The 13,062-nt window shown below is 41.8% G+C and overlaps 1 protein-coding gene across 5 annotated transcripts in view; it reads left to right on the forward strand.

The window, feature by feature from the left end:
- Positions 1–13,062, forward strand: part of FBXW11 (F-box and WD repeat domain containing 11) — a 2,367,054-nt gene that overhangs the window by 1,594,207 nt on the left and 759,785 nt on the right. For all 5 annotated transcript variants that reach the window (XM_044069098.1, XM_044069099.1, XM_044069102.1 and 2 more), the window contains one exon: positions 9,952–10,070. In XM_044069098.1, coding sequence (XP_043925033.1) covers positions 9,952–10,070 — 119 coding nt within the window. The remainder of the gene's footprint in view (positions 1–9,951; positions 10,071–13,062) is intronic.

The following is a 13,062-nucleotide window of genomic DNA, read 5'->3' on the forward strand; positions in this document are numbered from 1 at the left end:
CTTAGCCAATTGTTGAAGGCAATCATTTTGTCCTTGTACTTGTGGTATCATTCTGGGCGATGGCAAAATGCTACTCAGGGCTAGGGTCATACCTGCCTGGGCTACAAGATCGGAGAGCTCTTCCATGTCTCTCTTCATGTAGTCCATGGAGGTACGTCTCGGGTCATTCACACTAGCATGGACAATGACAGAGTCATATTTGTACTTGTTGTGGAGTGACCTGAGTGCATGGGTTATGTGGCGGATCTTGTACTACTCCATTACCTCCTCGCAATAGAGATCCCACTAATCTCCATACTAACTGCTTCTCATCTCTGCAGTACTCTTACTATTTCCTCCTCTAGCTTTTCCATGAACATCTAAAACCAAGACTAAGTACTTGACTTACAACCCATTTAAATTCAAATTTTTGCCATCTTCATGTATCCCTGCTTCTATCGGGAGACCTACATCCATATCCTGGGCCCATCCATCACTCGCTCCCTACTTAATAAACTCATCCTCTCCAAACAAGCATATTTCCTTATACTCTATGAATGCCCATAGTATTCTAAACAAAGTTAGTGAAATCCATGCCTGGATAGCCTTTCACACCCATGATGCCATCACCCTAACAGAGACGTGGCTAAAACCCCAAACCTCAATAAAGATATTCTCCCTCTGGTTAGAATATACTCTGCATAGATCACCAAAACAAAAAAGGGGGTGGCGTATCCATCCTCTACTCCAACCACCTCACCATTACAAGTGTTATGAAACTTTTCCCATCCTTTTCTCCTGCTGAACTACATACAGCTAACCTTAATCAATGACCATACCAATATCACAGTAGCAGCCATCTATATTCCTCCAGGAGACAACATTCCTCTGCTTGAAAATATTCTTTCATACTTTTCCCCAACACATCCCCAGTGAAACTATCCTCCTTGGGGATGTCAACATTAACTGGTTAACTCTCAGTAATCCATACTCTAGTACTCATATTAGTTTATATGGCTTTACTCAGCTAATCTCCCAACCTACTCATACAAACAACTCTCACACATCTAGTGCTCTTATTGACTGGGTACTTGTATCTAATCCTTCCAAGTATCGTAACCCTGAAAACCTACCAAACACCCAAAGTGATCACTCCCCAATGAAAATGCTAGGTTGACTCCCCACTTCTCCAAACCTTTTAGATTTATCCAGAAACCTTTAATGCCCTCCTCTCTAAAGTAAACTGGAAATTTATTACCCAACTCCCACTAGAAGAAGCAGTCCTAGCTTTCAACTCCACCTTCCTTAGCATCTTGGACTCACTTGATCCCCCTTGCAAAGTCCAAATTAAGTCCACCATATCTCCGTGACTTTCAAAAGCCACTCGTGCCCTTATAACTAGAGACAAATTATGGAAATAATGGTCACAAACTAAGCTCCCTGCAGACTTGCAAAAATGTAAAGAACTCAGAAATCTGACAGAAAAACACACAGATAAAAAGTACTTCCATAACAAACCTCCCACAGCCCTAAAATCTAATCCTAAAAAAATCTGGAACTCTATTAACCAAATATTACATCCCAGTAACCTTAGCTCCCCCAATCCATGCCCAGACAAGACATCTGAAGAAACTGCCACTATCTTCAATACCTATTTTATCAAGTCAGTATCTGAGCTACTGAACCCTAACCCAAACTCCTCTATCTCCAAATTTTCTGAACCTAATCCTAATACTATCTCCTCAAATACCTTCTCCCTCAAACCTGTACCTACTAGCTACATCAAAACTCAATTTGCTAAATTAAAACCATGCTCAGCATCAGCTGGCAATATTCCTTCCACTTTTCTTCTACTAGCAACTGACTCTCTTGCTCTCCCTGTATCTATCCTAATCAGTCGCTCTGTCTGAGTCTAAAGTCCCTTCCATCTGGAAACAATGCTACAGTCTACCTATACACAAATGAGGTAACTCCTCTGATATCTCCAGCTTTAGACCTATTGCTATCCTCTCCCTTCTCTCTAAAGTACTAGAAAAATGCATTCATAAACAAGTTATGCAGTATCTAATACAGGAAAATCTGCTTACACCCACTCAACACGGCTTCAGACCCAAATGTAGCACCACTACAGCTCTAGTATCCTTCCTCAATGCTCTCTATAGCCATAGGTGACCATAAACTTATTTCTTGCCTATTCCTGGACCTCTCAAAAGCTTTCAGCACTCTCTCTCTCACACACTTGTGCTGCACAAACTGCATAACCGCAACTTCTCCTCTGACACTGTTGCATGGTTCTCCAGCTAACTCACTGGTAGATCTCAGTCAGTGAGATGGCACTTTACTTTTTAATATCTTTACTAATCCGCTCTATACCTCCTGTCCCCTCATCTTTAGTGCAATACGCAGATGACTCTATTCATCACCACAGCCATCTCTCCCTCTAAGCTCTTCTCAGCTACTCTAGCATCTTTTAACTTAGTTGAAACATGGCTCTCCAACAACCAGCTCATCCTTAACCCTAAAAAATCAAAGCTGTTACTCTTCCTGCCTAAAACGTTAAAACAATATTAAACCCTCCTTCTCCAAACAGTCCCTTAATATGACACTCCCATTCTGGTAAGAATCCAGCACTAAGGTCTTGGGCGTAACTATCAACGATCAGCTTAAACTTGACTTGCATGTTAATAACTGTATCAAAAAGACTCATTCAGAACTAGGGCTCCTTTACCGTAACAAGAAATTCCTTACCTCTGAAGCCAAAGTTACTCTCTCTTGCCTACCCTTCTACCCAGTCTAATGTACAATTCTCAAATTCGCACATATCTTAACTCAACACTCCTGACCAAACTCGAATCTACCTATAACAAGTTTCTAGATTTGCTGTCCACCAAACTTACAAATCCCATCACTGTCTCTCTCTCAAACACCTAAACTGGTTTGAATTACCCCACCAGCTTCTTCTCTCTCAGCGCCAGATCATCCATTCTATCCTGTACCAGCCTTCCTACTGCCCAGCACTATCCCCTCTCATCTCCCATTACTGTCCCTCCAGACCTCTCCGAAGCTCTAACCAAGACTTAATACAAATCTACAAACCCAAGTCTAAAGTTGGACGCAACATGTACAGCTATCACCCCACTATTGCTTGGAATAGGCTCCCACTAGAAGTCAAGACCCTTACACATCCTAAAGAATTTGACAGCCATCAAAAGAGCACCTTAAGTCACTGGTTCTGCCACTGCACTCTTCCTCCTTAAAAATCCCCGACTTTCTCATACCTTAATCTACTTTCTGCCCTTAACTCTCTCTTCTCACTAGCTCTCCAAGCTTCCTTGACTATTCTTTCTACTGTCTACTAAAATCTATTAAGCAAATCACCTCAGAGAAACATTGTATTGTAATTCTTGCCTTCATGCAACTACATTATGATAAAACTGTGTTTTTGTAGCCACTTACACCAAAAACTATATTCATCTTAATGACATATTTCTGTTTATACATCTTGAAATAGTTTTGCTATACTCCTGATTGTTGACACTGTATAACATTGTATTGCTACTTAATGCCTTGTAATAATTCTGTAATATTGCTGTTTAATGCTAATTTATAATGGAAATTGTTTAATACGTTGGAGCTTTTCTCCCTGGGCCTCTGATGAAAAAGGGCTTTTCAGCTCAGTCGGACAATCCCAGTCAACAAATGTAAAATAAATAATAAAGAAATAAAAGAATATTCAGTTAAGAGTAGTAGAGCATTGGATAATCTGGAGTTGAAGTAGCCATATTTTGAACCTCCTAGTACTTCTATTTATAGAGCTAAGAATTACTTTTTCATTTGCATTGTTTTGTATGTTTAAAACTTGCTCAGCCACTCAGGCTTACAGGGGAGTTGAAGGCGATCACGCCATAGAAGCTGTTTGGGGCATTCAGGATGTAGATACTTTCGGTATGACAAGGATTGAATTTCCACAGTTAATCTGAGATGGGCTCACCAAGGTGGTTGATGGAAGGTACACCTTTACTGTCTTTCACAGTCTGCAGTTGTCGTGAGGCTTCTCCTTCCCATCTGACAATGAGATGCATTCTATTGGAAAGACTTGGTATGGGGAGACTTGCCTGGCCTCTTGGCTTCTTACCCATTTTTTTTTTTTTTTACACTGACCAGAGAATTCATAATGGATCTTTATTCTGGCCCATGTGGCCTTTCATAGGTAGGTACTAGGCTATCGGCCCAAGGGCCTAAGTAAGCCTAGCCAACAAGGTTCCCTGGCTTATGCCACCCAAGAAAGTTAATTTCCTGTGCCCCTGTCGAGCTGAGCCACAGAAGTGATCCCCGGGGTGTAGTTCCTATTTCCCATCCACTCAAGATTTTTCTTGGAGTACTAATTAGGAACTTTGCTTGACATAGATGGATAGCTTGTTCCAGAGTATAGGAAGTCTCTGGGAACAGGAATCTATCCCTCCAGCGTGTCCTGTTTATTGTGGTGACAAGGTTTAGGTCCCTAGAGTGTGTAGCTCGGAGGGATTGGGATTTCTTTATGTGTAGCATGTCCAACAGCTCTGGGTTTAACATCTCTTCATATGTTGGGCAGAAATCTCCTCGGAGAAGGTGATATGCTATAGAGTAAAGCTGGAGTTTTTTGAGACTGTCAGTGTAGGACATCTGTTTGAGGCCAGTAATCCTCTTTGTGAGGTACTTCTGTTAGCTTTCCAGCTGCTGCAGATGTCTTGAGGTACATTCCAAAGGGGGCATTGTACTCTATAATGGGTTTAATGAGTGCAGAGTAGAGGGGAACAATGACCTCTTTTTTCCTGGATGAGAACCCTTTTGTGATGAGGTGTACCACATAGAAGGATTTCCCGACTACTGTGGCGATGTGATAATCAAAGGAGAGACTACTGTCCACATGGGTCCCAAGGTCTCTTATCACACATTTGGCATTAAGTAGACTGCCGTTTATGTGATAGTTAATGAGTACAGAGTTTTTACCAAAGGGGTTGACAGTGCACTTTTTGGCATTGAGCTTGAGGCCATGCCTCTGACACCAGGCATCTGTCAGTGAAGCCCTTTTGTAGGATGTCCACATCATTTGGGGACTCTACTATAGCTCCTAGTTTGCAGTCATCTGTGGACTTCATTAGCCAGAGGCCTTCTGTGTTAGCCTGTACTTCAGAGAAGTAGATACCAAACAGAAGAGGTCCCAGGACTGAACCATGTAGTACTCCACTTGTCAATGGTTTGAAGTCAGATTTGGAGTCTGCAACTTTTACAGTGTGAGTTCTGTCAGTGAGCCAGTTGGCAACCCATCTTATTACATAGGGATTTATACCTAGTTTAGTGAGTTTAGCTATAATTCCAGAATGGGGGATGGTGTCAAAAGCCTTGGCGAGGTCAAGATAGGCTGTCTGAACCACCTTGCCCTCATCTGCGGCTTTGGTGACTGCTTCAAAGAAGTCAATCAAGTTCAGAAGCCGTGATCTGCCTTTCACAAACCCGAACTGGGTGGGGTCCAGAGTTTGGAGGTTACCAGTGTCTTTGAGTTCTGTGGTACGTTCCATGGCTTTGCAAACCAGGCTCGCCAGGCTAATAGGACAGTAGTTCCCAGGATCAGTGGTGGCTCCCACTTTTGGAATGGGATAACTGTTGCTATGCGTCATTCAGTGGGCACAAAGACTGACGTGAGACTGAGTTAACATGGTGCTTAGGTGGGGAGCCAGTTCGTTCTGATGTTCGTGTAAAACGCAGCCTGGGATGTTGTCCAGTCCCATGGATGCTGTGTTTTTGGTTTTAGTGCAGCTTTTACCAAGATAGATGTGATTACAGGGACTCTGCATTCTTTCTGCATAGATATGGGCCCTTTAGGGGGTGAGAGGTGGGTGAAGTTAGCACTGGACCTATCTACCAGTATGTTGGCAATATTGGTTGGTTCTGTAATTTTTGTGCCGTTGTGCTGTAACTCAGAGCAGATCTGGGTGTTGCCATTGAGATTCTTGATATAGCTATAGAATCCTTTGTGGTTGCCCTTAGAATCAGTGGCGATTTTTTTTTTTTTTTTCTTGGCTAGCTTTGGGGGATCTTATAACGGATTTCAGCTTCTTACTGAGGCGGACCAGGGAGCTGCTCCACTCATGGGATTTTACTCTCTCTTGCAACAGTTTCTTCCTTCTGTTGTAGAGTTTATGGCAGGGGACCACCAGATCGGCTTCTTTTTTTTTTGGAGGATAGCGTCTTGGTTCTGTTTGGGATAGCACGACCATGCACTCGTGTAAGTGCTTATAGAGTCCATTTATGTAGGATTCAGCAGTCGTAACTGTATTGTCCATCTGCATGGGTGTCATAAATTTCAACACTTCTATCTTAAGCATAAATCTGGCTTTGGAGAATTTTTTTTACTGTGGTTTCCTTAATGGTGGGTGGGGGTGGGATACGGATGTTTAGGGTGATTAGCTTATGGTCGAATCTGACCAACAAGGAGTTGACTTCAGGTGTGGAACAGCAGTCACTCATGTTGGTAATGACTAGGTCTAGGATATTTTGCTCCTGGTGGTGGTGTGGATAAGTTGATCCCAGGCATTGGAATTTATGAATTCCAGAAAGCGTTGAGTGAAGGAGTTGGTACATGATTTGTTTTCTCAGTTAATGGTGGGGTAGTTGAAATCACCCATTATTAGGGTGTTTGGTTGAACCCTAATATTTTCCAGTATGTCAGAAAAAGGAGTGGGAAGCCCGGGGTATGGTGGGGGATCTGTAGCAAGCTGCAGTTTGGATTGCAGTTTTCCCAGAGTTAGTTGCACTTGGATAACCTCGGATGCATTATGCTGCGCAACTAGCCTGGAGGTGTGGATATCCTTAATGAATATGGACACACCTCCGCCTTTGGTGTTCTGGTCCAGGTTACATGGCCGAAAAGTGTGGTACGAGTTATAGCCTGGCAATGCAGGGGTGCTCTCTAGAGCCTTGAACCAGGTCTCAGTCACTGCACAGATATCAGTGTTCTCTATTTTAAGGAGTGTCTCGAGTGAGTACATTTTGAGATTTAAACTTCTAGCGTTGAGTAGCATTACCCTCAGTTTTTGCTTGCCTGTTCCTGTTTTGGTGGTGAATTTGTCATTTGAACCTTGCCTAAAAAAGGCACTATAAGGGCGGCAAGAGCCTTAGCCAGTATCTGGAATCCCAGGGGGTGACAGGTGCAGACCATCTCTGGCAAAGCATCGTGGTCTGTCAACCATGTCGTCCCAGGCAGACAGATACTGGATCCCCTTAGAATGACACCAGAAGCTTAGCCAGTTGAAGTCAGTCATTTTGTCCTTGTACTGCAGTATCATTCTGGCCAATGGCAGGATGCTACTCAGGGCTAGGGTCATACCTGCGTGGACTATAAGATCGGAGAGCTCCTCCATGTCTCCCCATGTAGTCCAGGGAAGTGCGTCTCTGGTCATTCACACCAACATGGACAATGAGTCATATTTGTACTTGTGGCGTGACCTGAGTGCGTGAGTTATGTATCAGATCCTGGCACCCAACAGGCAGCTGACAATAACCTTCTTGTTTAGCCTGGTGAGTGGGACATGTCTATGCCTTACTGTAGAGTTACCTATGACTAGTGTGTTGATTACATTTTGCCTTATGGGCTGTGGTTTATTGGCACACTGAGTCTGTGGGCTATGTGTCATTTGGGTTGTGTTGGGGCGTGTAGGTTGCTTGTGTTTCTGCTTTGGAGGTCTCTGTTGCTTGAGCAGATTATTATTGAGAGCCTCTGCAAATGTTTGTGTTTGTGTGGATTTTGGTGGTATAGGTTTAGTGAGACTATGTGATGATTATGGTGTGGTGCAAGTGTTTACCTTCTCCTTTTGACTCAAGTTCAGTCTTTGTTGGAGAGCGCTTTACCTCCAGTTTGGCTAGATAAGTGTCTCTTTCACAGGTTGTGGTGTTGGGTGGTAGGAGGAGAGAGTTGTCTGTGTTCATGAGGCAATTGCTACATTGCCTCAAGATGCCCAGATTAATCAGATAGGAGAGAACACCAGGAGCTGACCCTTGGACATGCCTGAATAAAAAACTACTTTCCTCTAGACAAGTGAGGAAAGTGAGTATAAGAGCTGTTTTTCTCTAAGCAAGTGAGGAAAGTACAAAAACTGTTTTCCTCTAGGTAAAGAGGAAGGTTGAGTGCTGTAGTAATTTGTAGCTCATTTAGTGCTAACAACAAGTTCTGAACAAGTGCTAAGCACGAATAAGCAAATTCAAGTGCTAAAACTAAGAATTTGTACCTGGATTTTGTGGTAGATAGGCTACCTTGTGCTCACCACTCTCTCTGATAAGCTAGAAGGCTTCCATCCAACTCATAAAGACTCTGGTGGTTCAGAAGCTTACAAACAGTCCTGGATACAGCAGGTCTGTGTCTGGACTAGACTAGTTACAGGAAAGGCAGGAAACAAGCTTAGATTTTTTTTTTTTTGGAAAGTGGAAAGGGAGAAAGGAGAAACAGAAGATAATTCAAAATGAAGTATCTAAGTGGCTTGCCCTTCACAAATGTTCTCTCTGTATTGGGAAGAGTGAGGTAGTGACACTAGACTGGAATAGAGCTGAACAGATGGGACTAGTAGGACTGTCTGAAGTCGTAATATGATCTCACTGTACTCCGTTGAGTGAGCAAATGAGATGGACCCAGGTGGAGTGTTCAAACACAAATTTACAGGAGGGGCGAGCTTTCCAAAGCCACCAAGATCAGTACCAGAACAAGAACAGGCTGGGCGAGTGGGAAACTAACTGCAGAGACAGAGAGAGACAACAGTATTCTATGAAACAAAAAAATAAATAACTACAGAGAGGGACAGACCACAATATAGACAGAAAAATAAAATGCAGTACAATCTTTAACACTGCAAGTTTGTACTTGGCTAGAAATGCAGTTGATTGTAGGTATATAGCAGAAGACAAACAACTCGGATATTGAGCAGCAGTAAATTCAAAGATAATGTGACTAACACTTGTAAATACAGAGAAACTCTCTAGGCTAGGAGTTTAACACTGAATATCAATGAAGTGAAACGCAATAGCCCCCACTTACTGCAGAGACAGAGAGACCACAGTATTCTATGAAACAAATAGAAAAATAAATAGGTACAGAGAGAGACAGACCACAATATTCAATGAAACAATTAAATAGACAGAAAAATAAAATGCAGTACAATCTTTAACACTGCAAGTTTGTACTTAACTCGGCTAGTAATGCAGTTGATTGTAGATATGTAGCAGAAGCCAAACAACTCCGATATTGAGCAAATCTACTGTCATCTGGGCCATGATGCAGGCCTTAAGCTTTCCATTTAGTCTCCTGTGAGGTAACCAGATTGCTGGCTCTTACGAACGTATTTCATGTTGAGCAGCAGCTTGAATGCAGCTCTGGCTTGTGCTCTGCAATCAGTAAATACATATAACCTTTTTTGTATTTTAAACATTAAGCACAATAGTTTTCCAGTAATATAAATAAGACGTGAGATTCAAACTGCTTGTGATCCACCATCAGCAGAAAACATTTAGAACATTTTTGTGCTTTAGGCATTAAACAAGATCTCTTTCAGTATCAAAAATTAGAATGGTTTCCAAATGTGGGGAACAGGAGAACTGCAAAAGCCAGGGGCTAGGTGTGCTGTCAGAGTCCAGGAAGTGATGGTCATGATCTGTGTTGATTATGGCATACATGCACTTGAGAGTGGGAGCTAGAGAAATTGCAAAATTGGGTATATCCAAACAGAAAATTCAGAATTGCCCCTTACTGAGAACCTTCACACAAATCATATGGTATGGTCAAAGTAAGTTTCTGGTGAATGTATGTGATGAGGAGCACTTAAATCATTTGTAGTCTGCTGACAATGTGAACAGTGCCTTACATGCATGAAGGGTAAAGTCAATGAGTTGACAGTCCATATGTAATACAACCTTCAATGCATGTTTGCAATTTTTTTTGTTTTGCAGATTTGGGACAAAGCAACTTTAGAGTGTTTGAAAGTGTTAACAGGACACACAGGTTCTGTTTTGTGCCTACAGTATGATGAGCGGGTTATTGTTACAGGGTCATCTGATTCAACTGTACGGTAAGTAAGCTGCTTAAATTTTTCTGTGCTGTGCAGTGTGTTTAGAGTTTTTAAAACTGGTGAAAAGCTGTATATAAAAAAGGCAAATTGTCTTTGAAAAATCCATTTTTACTATGGTGTTTATAATGTGAATGGTGCAACATAAAAAGCTTGAATGTAATCAAAATAGATTTTGATATTTCATAAAATGTTTTTTTAAACCAGTAATTTGGCAGAATAGCTTAGAAATCAAAACCATAACCCATGAATCAGCTTATGTTTTTTTGTTAAGGGTATAGTGTTCTTCATATAGATAGCTGTTGCAGTAGTCACTACTCTGACTTGTGCCTCAAAACTGATGTCAAGAACAACCACCACAGTGCCCTTATCTCTTCTGGCTCAGCAGACTTCTGCCCCTTATGGATGTCAGGGTGTTTCCTGCATGTTTTATGTCAGTCTTAATGCAGTTTGCAGCGTATGCATCCCCTTTCGTCTGTAGTCTGGCAGATTTTGACCTGCCCTGGTGCTCAGTCTATTACCTTTTGGGGGGGGATTTTTTGTTCTTTTCACTGATTGTATCTTAGCAGTAGTATGTTTTTGATGGGGTTGGATACCCATTTACTTGATTAGGGCATGTCTGCCTCTAAGGTGCTTTTACAGTAGAGAAACCCCACGAAAATGAAAGGTGTGTGGAGGGGCCTTCTTGACGTCTGTAGTCTCAACAGCTCTCAGTATTCCTGAATTTAGGATGTTGAGATTACAAACCCTGTCTCCCGCACCTATTCCCTGAAGGTTCTAATGGTTACCCTGCATCTTAAGGATGCCTGTTTTCATGTTCCCATTCATAACCACCCCAGATGCTTTTTTTCATATTCAGGGTGAAGGCTTCCACTTTCATTTTACATTTTTGTGCATTGGATTGGTTACTGCTCCCAAGGTTTTGGCAAAGCTCCTGGCTTCAGTAATTGCTTAAAAGTAGTCGGAGAAAGCCTTGCAGTTTACTATGGATTGGCTTCAAAGTCTGTTTTCTTTCAGTATCTCCATGCGAGTCTTCACCGGATTCCAAAAGCCATAGGGTCTACCTTCCAGACAAGATGGAATCTCTCTGGCTCAGTACTTCAAATAACTCTGAATTTCTGATGGTACTGGGATTTATGAACTTCACAGTTCTGTTGGTTCCCCTTGCTAGTTACCACATTAGAAAGCTCCAGTAACACAAGATAAGTATCCAAATTCAACTTTTGTAGTTCTTTGAGGAGATTATCCCTTTGCTGCAAGGGAGTTCCCATCAGACAGGAACATCACAATCAAACTAACTACAAATGCTTCATGTCTGGTTTGGTGTCACTTTAGGGCTCAGAGTACTAGAGGGTTGGGATGCAGATCAAAGAAAATAGCACAACTGTACAAGAGATACCACTGATAAGGCATTGAGCTTTCAAGCCCATATGTAGTAGAGGGGTTTGCAAGTATCAACAGAGCACTACTATAATTAGTACATCAAGCAAGGGGAGTGGGAGTTGATCCTCTCCTTTTTGCAGGCTGGCCATGACTGCCTGGAAGATCACTCTTCAGTCCCATATGGCTCTAAGGGCAGTCTGTATCCTGTCCCATTTGAACTCTGTAGTGGGCCAGCTAAGCAGGTGAGCTACAGATCTCCACGATTAGATGTTGGAAAGGGATATCTGTCTACAGATTTATAGGTAGTGTCCCAGAGGTAGACCTGTTTGCCTCTGTGCAAAAAAAAAAAAAAAAAAATCAAGAAGTTCTGCTCCAGAGCACCCCACAAAGAAGCTTGGCCAGTGTTTTTTTTTTCACCTTCAAATGAATAGGTTTGTTTCTGTGTGTATTCCCTGCAATCTCTCTCTTTCCAAGAGTGATCCAGAAATCTGTAGCACCCTTTTGTTTCAGACAGCTTTGGCCCTTCCAGATTGTTCAGATGCCCAGGCTGAAACCTTGTGTGCCACCATTGGAAATGGACTCTTGCAGCTTAGCCAAGATACAGTACAACTTTCTGTCTAGACAATTTAAATCTCCGGTTCTTTTTGGCAGCAGTTCACTGAGGACATGTTGAACTTGGGTAGGAAGCGTGCCATAAGGAGGACTTTAGCCTAGCTCTCTAGACCCCCTTTCTCACAATGTTCGGTTAGTTTCAGTACTTTCTAGTGCCCCATGGCCTTCAGTAACTATACTTTGAATAAACTGTTACATTCTGGTGCGCCCCCCCCCCCAAAAAAAAAAAAAAAAACACATACACAGTTATTTCCAGGGAGGACTGGTAATCTCCAACACTAGAGCATTTTCTCCTAACCCAAGTAATATGCCTCTGTACCAGAATTCATCATTCTGGGAAATTCCCAGTATCTGTTTCACTCTTGCTAAGAAGATGGTGTGTAGCAGTGTTTTGGCCAGTTGGATGTAGATACCAGCAGCTTGTCATTTAGCAGTAAATTTCTTGTAAATTTTAAATAAGTAGGTGACCAGTCACAAAGTTTCTTGAAGTGAATAAAAGTATTTAGAAATAAATTAGATCTGATGTCTTTTCCACCCGTTCTTTAATGGATGGGTTGCTGATCTGGCTGCAGCTACTTCCAGGCTTTGGATCTAGTACTCAGGCTTCTCCCCTACCCATAATCCCAGTGAATAGCGCAAACTACCTCCAATCTCATTTGCTGCTTGAAGAGCTAGAGTGGATCTTGGTGCTCGATAGTTTCTTATTTTTTTCCAGAAAATAATTAAAAGTTTGCATAAAAAACTTTATCCTTTTTTAAACTTTCCTTTTAAAATGTATGAATATTCCTTCCCCTGTTTGTCTCACTTTTGAGAATTCTAATTCATCTTCCTATAAACTAAATATGTAAAAAAATATATATAAATATCTTTTTTATATGCTGTAAGTACTTGAGGAATTTGTCCTTTGTATAGTTTGTGTGGTCAAGGTGTCTAAGTCATCTGGCTTTCAAAAGTGTTACTTACTTACAAGCTTGCAATTTCTGACATGCATGGAAAGTAG

The sequence above is a fragment of the Protopterus annectens genome, chromosome 4.part0 (assembly GCF_019279795.1).
Source record: "Protopterus annectens isolate FY-2018-M chromosome 4.part0, PAN1.0, whole genome shotgun sequence".
Taxonomy (NCBI): Eukaryota; Metazoa; Chordata; order Ceratodontiformes; family Protopteridae; genus Protopterus; species Protopterus annectens.